This window comes from Lissotriton helveticus, chromosome 4_1, assembly GCF_964261635.1.
Source record: "Lissotriton helveticus chromosome 4_1, aLisHel1.1, whole genome shotgun sequence".
Lineage (NCBI taxonomy): Eukaryota > Metazoa > Chordata > Amphibia > Caudata > Salamandridae > Lissotriton > Lissotriton helveticus.
In genome coordinates this window covers 1,838,402,102-1,838,417,484 of record NC_136063.1, presented here as the reverse complement: position 1 = coordinate 1,838,417,484, position 15,383 = coordinate 1,838,402,102, and the positions used below count along the sequence as shown (strand labels likewise).

Genomic DNA, 15,383 nt, shown 5'->3' with positions numbered 1-15,383 from the left:
CCACTCCTATCTTGAAAGTTTTGGGGTGATTCGGCAAGCAGGGGCCACGAAAAAAGGGGGGTCCCAAAACGTGTTTTCTCCATGTTAATTTCCATAGGAAATTTTAGACACGGCTACAGCCAGAATTGCTGAACGGAATTACACCAAATTTGGCAAAAAGTTAACCCTTGTTTCAGAAAGAGCCTTTTTGTTAAATGGTGTAAATCCGTTCAGTAGTTTTTAAAATATTCAGACAATTAATGTGCACACTTCAGATAAACAATTCGGCATCAATGTGTTTCATGACAAAAAGAGATGAAGCTGTTGGTTTGCTGAAAGCTTTATATGGTTCTTTTTGTTGAATATACAAACGCCAGCCGACACGTGTTTCATCAAGCAGGACGAAGCCTGTGAATCATCAGGGCTGTAATTGGCGTGGTGGGTATTCGAGTAAGGTACAGTTAACGGCGTAGACTCTGGGTGGTCAACGTAATGAAATAGGGAGGAAAAGGTGATGGGTTACGGTGCCATACTGAGCGGCACCGTAACCCATCACCACAAGTTACCGTCTACAGTCGTACCCGACTGTTTGTTCGAAAGTCACCATTTGGCCTCAATAAAGACGAGGAGATGCACTCACACCTATAGAGGGTATAAAGGATTGACAACGTTTGGCCCTCTCAAAATGATACAAATGAAATGAAAAATCTTCTCACTTCCTAAAAACTCTTATTTTGATCCTTTAATCTTTCTGTGTCATCTCTTTTCTTCCATACGTCGTTTTGGTAAATTTTGAATTTTTATGAAGTAGTTTAAACATAAAAGTACAAGGCCCTCCACAACATCGGACCTGCACACCTCAACTACCGCCTCTACTTCTACACTCCCACCAGACATCTACGCTCTGCCAACCTGGGCCCTATCCCACAGATCCACAAGACCACGGCCGAGGAAGATCCTTCTCCTACCTCACCACAAAGACCTGGAACTCTCTTCCTTCTAAATCTCAGGCAATCACCCTCACTGTCTCAATTCAGGAAGGACCTCAAGAGCTGGCTCTTCGACTGAACTGCAGAACCCACCCACCCCAGTGCCTTGAGACCCTAATGGATGATTAGCCGTGCTCTATAACTATCCAGATTGAATGATTACATATATATATATATATATATATATATATATATATATATATATATATATATATATATATATATATATCTCAACGGGTGTGCTGAATCAATCATTGTAGGTGGGAGGAGATTTAAGGGCATGTGAATCCAATACTGAACAGCAGGTCGTGGAAAAATGAGAGACAGCTCCACGCAGTGCAGGGCACTGAGGAAGGCTTATTGCCGAAATGCGTCCGCCGCCACTGGGTTTTGCCAAATAAAGCGTGTTATTCTCATTGGACTTCCCTCTGGCCTCTGATTTCTTCTGTTGGAGAGATGCGGCGTGATATATTCTGCGCCGGCCAGGGGCGCAGAGCAGATGGCCCTGCAGCAACAAGTGTTCCTGACTCTTACTGACACCATGCTGTTTACAGCGTTTTCGTGACTCGAGGGATTGAGAAATCCGGGGACCACCAATCTTCTGAGGCCAAAACGAGCGGAGCGAGGTATTTTACCTCCGACAGGGCACTATGCTGATGTGTGACTGCCCCGTTCTATTGCGGTCTTGGGTGTATTGTTTGGAGCAGTTTGAGGGGACCCAAGGAGGTGACTGTGGACTTTGACAAATAATCTGGAGATATTTGTATCACCTACCTGAATTGGAACACCATGCCCACACCAACGTGTTTTGCTTCCTTACCACCATGCCGCCAGCCCAGATGCAGGAACATAATGCATTGTGGGAGTTGCAGTTTGTGCATTTACCACAACGATCAACGGGTGTGCTGAATCAATCATTGTAGGTGGGAGGAGATTTAAGGGCATGTGAATCCAATACTGAACAGCAGGTCGGGGAAAAACGAGATACAGCTCCACGCAGTGCAGGGCGCTGAGGAAGGCTTATTGCCGAAATGCATCCGCCGCCACTGGGTTTTGCCAAATAAAGCGTGTTATTCTCATTGGACTCTCCTCTGGCCTCCGATTTCTGCTGTTGGAGAGATGCGGCTTGATATATATATATATATATATATATATACACACACACATACACAAACATTTTTGTTGTGAAGGTATATCTGCTAAAGGCATATGCGTGGTAAAGATTGTTTCCCAAATTGCCTCCCCTCCTCCTCTGCCGGTCTTTTTTTTCCTATCACCCGCAGCAGAAAATGCAACAGATTCAATATCTCCGCCAAGCCGACATCGTGCTTGAAGTTGAGACGCAAATAAAAAATTGGCATGGTAATGCTATCCAGAAAAGAATCTAAGTAACTATCCAGATTCAAAACAGGAATAATATCCAGCAGGTACTGACATATCAGAATGTGTGCTCCACTTATCAGCGTAGGAGGGAACTATTCTTCTGGAGAACTGTAAGACTGCAAATAGAAAGCAGAACAGACAACATCGTATGCCAATAAACGCTTAAGTAGAAGAAAAATGAGAAACCACTGGGCACTGTTATAAGGCTGTAGCCTGAGGAGGTTCAATTTCTGATTGCATCTTCCAGATTTCTCTGTTAAAGAACATGAATAGAACTTTCCATACTGCAGTAGAGACATGACGACAGACGGTAGGTCACACTATCACTTTTATCAAAAACTGACAGCAAAGGTTGAGAACAGGCTAGCATTCTACAAAGGAAGATCAATCAAATCATTCAATTTGTAACACGAGTCCTACAAATAGGTCTCTCGACACGCTGTATCATAAGTCACTTTTTTTTAAAGTAGTAAGCTAGGATATGAGCCTGCGTTATCAGAGGAAAATAATTGCTTTGTTTTTGATACACAACTGAGCTAAAGTAAGCTGCATCTTCACCCAATAAGCTGAACATAAGAGTGTAGGGTAATGAAAACATAACATTGAAGGACACTTGAACTGTTGTTTGACACTTCACTGTCAAAATGGCTTCTATTAATTTAAAGGACTATCTGCCTCTTTATCCTAATGATATTAATTATTGTGGTGGGAGCGACTGGTGATTGTTCTCGCAGTACAAAAGGAGTAACTGAAAAGTAACAGCCCTTGGAAATAAAAAAAATATGTGGTTTATACAAGACATTGTTTTCAACTTACATTCCAGTCAATAGTTGAGAAAAAGGGATGCCTCTTTATTTCTTCAACTCCATCAAGGCCAGCACCTGTGAGGAATATTAGTTATGTTGAGTATTACATTTGACAGACATACTCTTGCAATGGTTTACTTTTAAATTATATTTCTCCAATAGTATTGATAATTAAAATAATTCAGTCACACAGCTGCATCGTTCACATCATTATTTAGGGTTTCCCAACTAGTGCACTTTTAGCACATACCCTTAAAACTAGATTATTCGTGTAGAGCATCAAGACATGTAAGTGACTGCAACAGGACGAAATTAGTGCAGAGAAACACAAGCCCCCAAGATTGACACTCTGCTGAATGGCCAGGTATGTGGAGCACGTGGTTGAGTATGGGCCCTTGATAGAGCAGTAGGTTGATATTTAATTATTTATAGCCTGAGGGTTGAGTAGACCAGTACTACGTGTCCAGCTATCAGCAATTTGCTGTGCCACAAAATACAACATTGTTGCAAAACACAAGCCCAGCACTTTGCAGTTTGCTGTGCTGGTGGCAGAAGATATAACGCTGTTGGGAACAGTGGTTTAGGTTAGAAGAAAGTGAAAGACTAACTGTGGAACAGACCCCTCCCCTACCTCTCTCAGGCGGTGGCTCAGTACCGTTTCCCTGGGCTCCGACGATACTCCCACCGCGTCCCTGGCAATCCGGCATATCCCCCTTTCTCTTTCCATGCAGGAAACGAGTACGAGGGACGGCGAACCGGAAGTACCTGTCTCCAACCCCGGAAGTCCCGCCCACGATCCCGGACCGGAACACGGAAAAGGACGCCACAGAGAAGAAGCGGAGTTCTTGAAGGCGGACTCGTGGCAGGAGACAGCAAACCGAGAACTGAAGGTGGTGGACGGAGAGCGTGGAGAAGAGGAGAGCGGAGGCGAGGAGGACGAGATCTGGAGCGAGGACTGGTGGAGTCCTGTGGAGGTGGCTGGAGAGCGGCCGCAACTCGGAGAAGAGTTGCGGCGGGGCATGTGAGTACCCTGTCTCCTGAATTGCAGGCTGACTTGTATCATAGTGTAGATATTGACCCCTCTCACTGTATAGCACTCCTAGGAGCACTGTATATATGCGCACTTCCTGAGACACCCTAGATAGTTCATACCGCCACCGGAATCCTCACAACTTGCACCCTTTCCCTTCCTGCTTGAGTTCCATTCCATCTTCTACCCTTCCGACCCCCCCCCTCACGCTCTCTTCTATCCCCTCACAACCCGGGTGTTGGTGTCACCAGTTAGCACTCGTGACCAAGGACTAACTGCCCTGTCATTGTCTCTCTTTACCTCCGAGGACCACCGGACTACCAAAGACGGAGAAAAGGAAGACCCCCACACCTGCTCACCGCGGATCCCGGCTCCCTGACGACTACCATCCGGATTCCCTCTCCATTCTTCTGTTTCCTCTGCCCCTACGTACTATAACTGTCACTGTTAATAAACAGAGCTACAGAAATTGCTCAGTACATACGGCCTCCAAGCCTGTTATTCCGGTCCGCCCATACCCAAAGCCCACAAGTGGTGTCAGAAGAGGGATACACCGGAAGCATGGAGGCGGCAGTGAAGAAACTGGCAGAATCCCAGGAGCAGATGGGAAGGATCATGGAACAGTTCCTAAAGACGGCCGAAGAGGACCGCGGGCAATTACACGACGTCCTGAAGGGTCAAGGCACGGCCCAGGACCAAGCTCTAGGAAAACTGACCGACGTGTTGGGACAACAGAGGCCCGTGACATCCCTTCCGTCGGTAGTGCTACAAAAGTACGTTCCAGGCGAAGACCCTGACTTTTTCTTTACTAATTTTGAGCGCTTGGCCCAGGCTGCTGCATGGCCAGCCGACCGCTGGGGTCACTATTTGGGACCTTTGCTTACCGGGGAGCTACAGGCAGCTTACCAGCAGGCCAACGTTCAAGGACAGACCCCGTATGCCGACATAAAGACATGCATTCTGGAACGCCTAGGGATCGACGAGGACACCTATAGAATACGCCTTAGACAAGTAAAGGAAGGGCCACAAGAAAACCCCAGGGCTCTTTCTTTCCGTATCCAGGACTTGGCTAATCGGTGGCTGAAACCCGCCACCTCCTCCAAAGATGACATCTTAGCCAAAATATATCTGGAGCAGTTTTTGGCTTCCCTACATCCCTCCACGCAGAAGTGGGTACGCCAGCACGCACGCCTAACACTAGAAACGGCCGTGGAAATTGCCAGTGCTTTCAATCGTGCCCAGGAGACACAAAGGATTAAGGATGAACACCTAACCCGAGGACATCACCCCTCTCACATCCGAGCCCAAAGACCTCCCCCGCCAAGAAAACCCGAACCAACTCCCCTTTTTCCTTACCCTGTCCTACCACGACCACCGAACCCCGGACCCCAGTGCTACCATTGTGGAGGTTATGGCCACATCGCCAGAGTTTGCCCCCAGAGAGAAGAGCCTATGGAGGTGGGGCTGGTTAGAAACCTGGTGTGTGACACCCCGGAGATGGAACCCCCTCGGTTTCACTGTCCAGTGATGATAGACGGCCAACCATTGAGCGCTCTAGCAGATTCCGGTTGCCGGCAAAGCGTACTGCGCCCTCAAGAACTGCCCACTCGCATAGGACCCGTGACCGGTACTGTCGCCATCCAGTGCGTACACGGCGACACCAAGACATATCCCACCGCAAGGGTGCGGGTACAACACCATGCAGACCAAGGAAGCCTTCTGAACGTAGGTTTGATACCCACTTTACCGGAACAGATTATACTGGGCAGTGATTACAGCGGACTACCTCACCTCCTCCAGAAAACGACTGACTCACTCGAGAAGTGGTGGGCAGAAGCACCGTTTCCCCAGGCCACTGCTAACCCGAGCCTCCCGGACAAACCCCACAAAACCAAGAGCCAAAAGAAGAAGGAGAAAAGAAAGCACGCAACTGCATATCCCGTGCAAGTGGACGACCACCCATGGGAAACCGACAGGGAGTTCCGAGCGGCTCAACAAGAAGACCCCATGCTACAGAATGCCTGGAACCAGGCTTTGGATAACGAAGACCCTCTTCATGTAGGTCCCTACTTCTTTAAACGAAACGGGCTGTTGTACAGGAAGGGCAACCCACAGCAAGCATCACAGTTGTTAATCCCTGGGCCCTTTCGGGAGAAAGTGTTGTTCCTGGCCCACAGCCACCTATTAGGGGGACATTTCGGTGATATAAAAACGGGACAATCCATCCTTGACCGATTCTATTGGCCGGGGGTTCATCAGCAGATCAAACGCTACTGTCAGGAATGTCCCGTTTGCCAGAAAAACAGCCGATATCGCCCTCCCCGAGTTCCTCTCCTGCCTATGCCCCTCATAGACGTGCCCTTTAGTCGGGTTGGCATGGATCTTATCGGTCCTATGCTTCCATCCAGAAGTGGGTGTCGGTATGCTCTGGTTCTAGTGGATTATGCCACTCGCTTTCCCGAGGCGGTGGCCCTAAAACAACCCACCACCCAGAACATAGCAAAAGCACTTATCACCATCTTTTCACGAGTAGGTTTTCCCCGAGAGATCCTGACGGATCAAGGGACCCCCTTTGTTTCCTCCCTCATGAAACAGGTTTGCACCCAGCTGGGTGTCAAACAGATAAGGACTTCTGCATATCACCCACAGACCGACGGCCTGGTAGAACGCTATAATGCCACCCTAAAGACCACACTAAAGAAACTGCTGGCCCTCGAAAGCAAAAGGTGGGAAGAAATGCTACCCCTGGCATTATTTGCTATCCGTTGCAAAGTTCAACGAAGCACCGGTTTCTCCCCATACGAATTGTTGTATGGAAGGGCTCCCCGAACCCTGTTGGACATGGCAAGAGAAGCGTGGGAGGCCGCACCTGATCGCACCAAACCCCTCCCAGAATATGTAGCCAACCTGAAAACCCATTTGGGACAAATACGGGAAATTGTACGTCAGAACCTGTTAGCGGCACAAGCCTCTCAAAAGCGTCAATATGACAAGGGAACTAGGGCCCGTTCGTTTAATCCAGGTGATCTCGTACTACTCCTTCTACCATCCTCAGACCATAAACTTCTGGGTCAGTGGCAGGGTCCTTTTGCAGTCCTACGTCAGGTAACCCCTGTGACCTACGAAATAGAGATGGATCCCCAACGAGGGGTCTCCCAGATTTACCATATAAATCTCCTGAAACGGTGGGAAGGACCCCGACCTGTTCTGTCCGGTCTTGCGACTCCTACTGTCCTCCCTTTTGAGATCTGTTTTGATCCCGACTTGCGGGAAACCCAGAGAGCAGACCTAAACACAGCCCTGACCTCCCTTCAGCATGTGTTTTCCTCCCTACCGGGCCACACCACGGTGGTAGAACACTGTATTCGGACTGAACCAGGGAAAACCGTGAGACAACGGCCCTATCGGGTCCCAGAGGCTCGAAGGACGGTAATCAAGGAGGAAACTGACATGATGCTACGAATGGGCGTCATCGAACCGTCCATCAGTCACTGGAACTCCCCTATTGTATTAGTACCGAAGCCGGATGGCTCGGTACGTTTTTGCATCGACTTCCGGGAGGTCAACAAAGTCTCCTGCTTTGATACATACCCATTACCCAGGGTCGATGAAATGGTGGAACGCATAGGAAAGGCTAAATTCATCAGTACCCTTGACCTCTGTAAAGGCTATTGGCAAATCCCACTCCGCGCAGAGGACAAAAAGAAAACTGCCTTTTCAACCCCGGATGGCCTGTTCCAATTTAAAGTGATGCCCTTTGGCCTTCACGGTGCCCCCGCCACCTTTCAGAGGGCAATGAACCAGGTCCTCCAACCTCATTCACGATACGCCGGGGCATACCTTGATGATATCATCATCTATAGTGACACTTGGACCCAACACCTACAACACTTGCAAGAAGTCGTTTCCTCACTAGGAAACCATGGCTTTACCATCAACCCCTCCAAGACCACGCTGGCCGCTCAAACCGTAAAGTATCTGGGGTTCCTCCTGGGCGAGGGGGTCATCAGACCACAAAGCAAAAAAATAGAAGCCATACAATCCATCCCCTTCCCGCGAACAAGAAAGGAATTAAGGGCTTTTCTGGGTCTCCTGGGGTACTACAGGAGGTTCATTCCCCGTTTTTCCCAAACAGCTGCTCCCCTGACGGACCTCCTTAAGAAATCCACAAAAGCCGAGGAGGCCCTCTGTCATCCAAACCCGGAGGTGCTCCAGGCCTTCAGCCAACTGAAGCAGGCCCTGGTTTCCGAACCTGTCCTGGTTAGTCCCGACTACACCAAGGGATTTATCCTGCAAACGGATGCATCAGACCAGGGTATAGGGGCCGTGCTGTCGCAGAAAGATAGGGACGGACAGGAGAGACCCATCCTCTACCTAAGTCGAAAGCTCTTTCCCCGGGAACGGAATTATGCAGTCATTGAAAAAGAGGCCTTGGCTATCAAATGGGCTATAGAAAGCCTTCGTTATTATTTGGATGGTCGCGAATTCACCCTATATACGGATCATGCACCATTAGAATGGATGGCGAGAAACAAGGGACACAATGACCGTGTTCTACGATGGTTCCTGACTCTTCAGCCCTATAGATTCACAACACTACACCGCAAGGGTGTGGAACAGGGAAATGCGGACTACTTGTCTCGTTACCCACCCCCAACCAACTCTAGTAGAAAGATGGCTAGGGGAAAGGGATGTGGAACAGACCCCTCCCCTACCTCTCTCAGGCGGTGGCTCAGTACCGTTTCCCTGGGCTCCGACGATACTCCCACCGCGTCCCTGGCAATCCGGCATATCCCCCTTTCTCTTTCCATGCAGGAAACGAGTACGAGGGACGGCGAACCGGAAGTACCTGTCTCCAACCCCGGAAGTCCCGCCCACGATCCCGGACCGGAACACGGAAAAGGACGCCACAGAGAAGAAGCGGAGTTCTTGAAGGCGGACTCGTGGCAGGAGACAGCAAACCGAGAACTGAAGGTGGTGGACGGAGAGCGTGGAGAAGAGGAGAGCGGAGGCGAGGAGGACGAGATCTGGAGCGAGGACTGGTGGAGTCCTGTGGAGGTGGCTGGAGAGCGGCCGCAACTCGGAGAAGAGTTGCGGCGGGGCATGTGAGTACCCTGTCTCCTGAATTGCAGGCTGACTTGTATCATAGTGTAGATATTGACCCCTCTCACTGTATAGCACTCCTAGGAGCACTGTATATATGCGCACTTCCTGAGACACCCTAGATAGTTCATACCGCCACCGGAATCCTCACAACTTGCACCCTTTCCCTTCCTGCTTGAGTTCCATTCCATCTTCTACCCTTCCGACCCCCCCCCTCACGCTCTCTTCTATCCCCTCACAACCCGGGTGTTGGTGTCACCAGTTAGCACTCGTGACCAAGGACTAACTGCCCTGTCATTGTCTCTCTTTACCTCCGAGGACCACCGGACTACCAAAGACGGAGAAAAGGAAGACCCCCACACCTGCTCACCGCGGATCCCGGCTCCCTGACGACTACCATCCGGATTCCCTCTCCATTCTTCTGTTTCCTCTGCCCCTACGTACTATAACTGTCACTGTTAATAAACAGAGCTACAGAAATTGCTCAGTACATACGGCCTCCAAGCCTGTTATTCCGGTCCGCCCATACCCAAAGCCCACACTAACGTAGCCAACTGACAGACAGTCCATAACACGAGGAAGGAGAGAATGACAAAGACAAGCAATCCACACACACTGGAGCAAGAAGGTATCAGGAATACAAAACGAAGGGGAAGAGGACAATACGTTACTTCAGAGAAATTCACACTAGGGCAGAAAGTCAGACAGCGACAAACAGGAGCAGTCAGAGATCGGCAATACAGAAATAGGAGATGGAGGCACCAATGTCAGTAAGGGGAGATATAGAAACAAAGGGCAAAAAAAGGCAATAGAAATGGAAAAAGGGGTATAGGCAAACAATGAAATGGGGACAGACAGGGGACACAGAACTCGGACACGGAAAACTAAATACTGAGAAACGGGGACATCAAAACTGTATCAAGACACAGACGCAAGTAACATTGCTATTGCTAGAAAAGTTTAGATATAGACTCATATATAGGAGGGAAACTGACATCAGGCATAGGAGACAGACACTGGAATGGAAGAATACAACTTGTCAAGAGGGATACCACAAAACTGGACAGCAAAATAAATGAAATGGATGAGAGAAACAGACCTAACGTTGCACCAGATGGATACTGGCATCATCGCATGGAGACAAAGACACCACAACAGAGAGCCATTGACATGTTACTAGAAAGCACTATCACTGGGAGAAGGACAAAATAGAGGCTGAGACAGAAAGATATGGACTCTGACACAAGGAGTCACAGAAACAAGAATAGACTGACAAGGACACAAGCATGCCTCGGTTCACGGCCTTTGGACCGAAGTAACTTCAGTCGTAAATAATACTGAGTTCTCGTCCACATTGCACTGGACATGGGTAAAGCTACAACTAGGTGTGGTCACGGTTGGACTAGTTATCGCAGGTGGGAATTACCCTATATTTACCTTATTAACTGCTTTCTAAATTATGTTATTCTTTCTGCATTTATATGTACTTTTTTAAGCCTATACGGTATTGGTATCTGCCCCCCCCCCCACCTTCCTCCCACATGTATTCCTAGGTATTACGTAAGCCAGGAGTCCACATAGAGGACTGTTAATGACTTGAAACACTTTTATGTTTTGGTCTCTGAAGGTTTCAAAGAATGTTTGAATTTCTTCCATATTTCACAGGGACTAAAACAGCATAGCGTGTTTTGCAGTGCATTCACTAATGTGTGAAACAACATATCATTACATTTGTACTCAATTATATTTAGGTCCCTAGACTCGAGAAGGATCTTCTGTCTATCATCACGGCAGAGCATATAGTTTTAAATAACATTTATTTTCTCCTTTTCGCATGACTTTGTCACTAACCATTCATAGGGACAAGATTCACTGTCCCAGCAAGGCAGATTACAGAGTGACTATATTGTTCCAGATGAAAGCTCCTGACCCGTCTTTTAGGGCATTTAATTTGGCCGGAAACGTGTTGGCCTAATACAGATTGATATAAAAACCCTTCCATTTGCTTTTAATCTTACCAAAAGGAGATCGCAATATCGTTTTTAACCGCTACTCCAGGTATTTGTTTTTAATGTTCCCTCATACCCTTACTATCACAGAGTTAATCTCGTGATAGGGTCCCCACACATCTACATCACCCCTTTGCAAGTACGCCTTCATTTTTAAGGTTGAGCTCATCCGTGTATTTAAAATGGGTGAGGAGCGGTTCCTATGATGAAGCATGCCACACAAGGGTGGGTGAGGGCCTAGCGTCCTAATATGCAGAATACCTGATCAGAGTTTTAGACTATACTTCCACAGATGAGGTTTCCTTTTATCTTCCGGAGTACCCATGGCATTTTAAAATGTAGACATATACATACAGATATGTGTGTACACATATATTAATGGCAAGGTAGTGAAAATATGTAGCCCAATAACATGCAATTTAGAACAACTTTACTAGGCATGTTCACATATTTATTGCTTCAATGCAAAATTCGAATTCAAGTTTATTACTATGGTAAAGTAAAACAGACATGAGAAAAACACCACTTGCTGCCTCACATGCATGCAACAATCACTTTATGTAGGGGAAACAACTTTCCTAATAGTGATGAGGTATCTTCAATATGATTTTACATTACTGCACATATTTAACCCCTAGCAGCCTAGTTTTAGTTAAAAACAAATGTTAAAGCAACTGCACATGGAAAAACATGCCATAGCATAAACCATGTATGCAGATGTGCAGGCTATAATATGCTATTACTATAGTTGAGGGAGGAAAGGGGCATTAATACCCATACCATGATTCGTCTATCATGAGTTAGGGCCCCTCCACGCATCAAACTACGGTAATAAAAAGCATATTGCACAATGGGATATATATATAGATAGATAGGGGCTACGGCTCTATTGCCTGATTTTTCATGCTGAAATGAATTGAATAAATAACTATAACTGAATTGGTGTATTAACTTGCTCGGATTGGAGTGCATTGGCGTAACTCACATTGCGCTGTGTGAAAGTGGATACATGGTAACAGGGAAACTTCCGACCCTGTGATGCACCGTTGTCACGGTGTCCCGGTGCTTTGTTGGAAGACGTGAAAAGGAATAGATAGATATATATATATATATATATATATATGTATATATATATATATATATATATATATATATATATATATGTACACAAAAAAGAAGCAGAGAACTCTAGGTAGTTCTGAAGTTTAGGTGGAAAGCAGCTCCTGTATAGAGCACTCTCAATTCCAGCAACACTCTATATCTGCTTAACTCAAATGTCTGCTTTTCTATCAAAGTCTTTAAGTATTGAATTAGCACAGTGCCATCCACGCTGAGATAGAATATGTGTGTGTGTGGGTGTGTATACATAAACATGCACATACACACACTACGTAGTGGCAGTAACCACTGTGCGGTTATAGTTAGGACCTAGTTACCTTAGAAAATGGATTTTGTGTTTTGCTAATAACTTTGACGTTGTTTGACAAATCTTTATAAAACTTTCCCAAAAAAGTTAATCCACACCTCGGCTCCTTCCTGGAAAGTTTCAAGGTGATCAGTTAAGCAGGTGCTGGGAAAATGGGAGATGTGTGGCGGGGGGACTTGGAGACAACTATTTCAAAACACAATTTCACCATGCAGTTTCCATAGGGAATTTCAGACAGTGCTACAGGCAAAACGGATCAAAGGAATTTCACCGAATTTGACAGAAAGCTAGATGTTTACAGAGAACGTGTGTTTTTATGATTTGGTGTAAATTTGTTCAGCAGTTTTGAAGAAAATAAGGTTCAGAATATATATAGATCTCAAGACCGTTGGGCAGAAATGTAAAAAAAATTAAGCCGCCTGAATGGCAGAGGGTTTTTTTCAGATTAAGAACTATGATTGGTTTGCCGCAAGAGGAATAGAAATGCTGCAGCAGTCATCACAGGACTCAGGGACTTGGTCTCCTGTACAGAAAATGTTATTGAAAAAGGACATAAGGGTCGGGGGTATGGATACCTTGACCCGCACCTAACTTCATACTGTACATGGCCAAAGGACATGCGCTGCGAGGTCTTGGCCACTTGCTGGGAGTTAGGTATGGTAATAAGATCTTACTTTACGTTAAGAAAAAACCTAGAAATGCACTGAAAAAAAACAAAGGTTAAAGTGACGTTTTATGGCAATAATACCTTACTCTACCTCAAAAAACGTCAGAATTTCACTGAAAAAACAAATGTTAAAGCAACTTAATAGTTAGGGAGAAATGTCTGTTAAACCATAACATTTTGAACTTAAAAAAGCACTGACTTTAAACAGTTATAGTTTCCTGAACAAACTAGAAATAGTGCCCCTACATTGCTCTGCTTATGACACATATGCCACAGGTTGCATCACTATGACATTTTCAATGACATCATTGATCAAAAAATGCTCCAAATAAGGATCTGATGCAGCAGTCTGTCTAGTTAAAAGGATGAGAAGTGCCTACAAATGGTAGAGTGCCCTGTGGACCAGAGTGTGCTTGTGATAGTGACTCCCCCTACTCTGGATTTTTCACACATATCAACAGTTTTTCTACCCGGAGTGCCTGGAATATTTTGGTGCTGGCCAGAACATGAGGGCAGTGGTGGGCAAGAGGCTCAACTACATGCCACTGCTCTGTATGAATACAAATGATTCATTATAAAAAATAATAATGAACAGAACAAAATGAAATAGAGGTTGGAAGGGGCTTAATAAGCTGAGACAGGGAAGTGTTTACTTTGTAAATTGATGTGGCGAGGTGCTTGCACCGAAGGGGCAGGAAGGAAAGTAGATAGGAGTTGAATTTTTTCCATGTCTCCGATACACTGAGCAAGACACCTTATATTTTCTACCTGTCTGGCTGTGTGATTATATGTCATTAATTAGCATCTTAAAGCTCTGTAATATATACGTAACATAAATAAAGAGAACTTTGAAAAAATTGCTGAAATGGGCTTTAAGTATTAGGTTTAATTTTTCCATACCTATTACTACTTTATTAAAGTGGTAATAGGTAGGGAAAATTATTAATAACTTTCTATATATATACATATTTTTTTATCTACAGAGTACCGTAGTCTGCTAGTTTCGGACCTTTATTTTACCTTTCTGCTCATTGCATGCCTTTATTTTGCCCTTTCTGCTAGTTTCCTACCTCTATTATGCCTCTTTGTTCTTGTTTCTGACCTTTATCTTGTCTCATCCGGCTCACTGCTGACCTCTATTTTACCTATTTTTCCTTGTTTCGGACCTTTATTTTGCCTCTTTCGGCTCGTTGCTGGCCCCCTCACATTTTTTAAATGTTAATTTGGGTCCAGGGAGGCGGTGGTCCCTCGGGGCCAGGTGGGTCCGTGCAGGCCCCTCATTACTTTAAATTTAGCCCCGGGGAGGTGACAGTCTTGACTTGAACCCCCCCCCCCAGCAGGGGCGTCGGTAAGCCTCCCTCAAAATTTAAAATAAAGTCCCGAGGAGGTGGTGGGCCCCGGAGCTCAATGGAGCCCATGTAGGGGAGGGCGGGGGAGGGGCTGCCCACTTCATTCTATTATAAAAGCTCCAGGAGGTGGTGGTCCAAAGGGCTTAAAAGATCCTCAGAAGGGGGGCTCAATGCACCCCTCCATTCTTTTACTCCCTCATGCCACCGGGACCTGGCCCACCCGGGGGCTAAACAGTAGAGAAGCGCAGAAGCCCACGTGTCTTCTTAAAAAATTTCCACAGGGAGATGCGGATTCAGGGCGACTCCCACTGATAAAATCTAAAACAAAATGTTTTTCTGTCCTTCAGGCTCTCAGGGGGACTCCAGGCCCACAGCTAGAGGTCAGGATATTCCCCCTTTTCTTTTTTTTTCTTTAAATGATTTTTTAGGGAAGCAGAGTCCCAAGATGGCTGCCAACACTTCCTTATAATTCTGTTCAGCTGTTCAGGCTGTGTTCAAAATCCCTGAGGAACATTTCATGGCGTGCTTTGGGATACCCCCAACACATCAATATGTGTCAGAGTTTCACACTGATATTAAAGGCACTGACAAACCAAAATACATTACTTGAGTAATCATGAAACACCCTTAAAGCGGACACCA

General features: G+C 46.2%; 1 protein-coding gene across 2 annotated transcripts in view; it reads right to left on the bottom strand.

The window, feature by feature from the left end:
• Positions 1 to 15,383, bottom strand: part of RPS6KA6 (ribosomal protein S6 kinase A6) — a 499,939-nt gene that overhangs the window by 216,884 nt on the left and 267,672 nt on the right. For both annotated transcript variants that reach the window (XM_078688489.1, XM_078688488.1), the window contains one exon: positions 3,168 to 3,232. In XM_078688489.1, the coding sequence (XP_078544615.1) occupies positions 3,168 to 3,232 (65 nt within the window). The remainder of the gene's footprint in view (positions 1 to 3,167; positions 3,233 to 15,383) is intronic.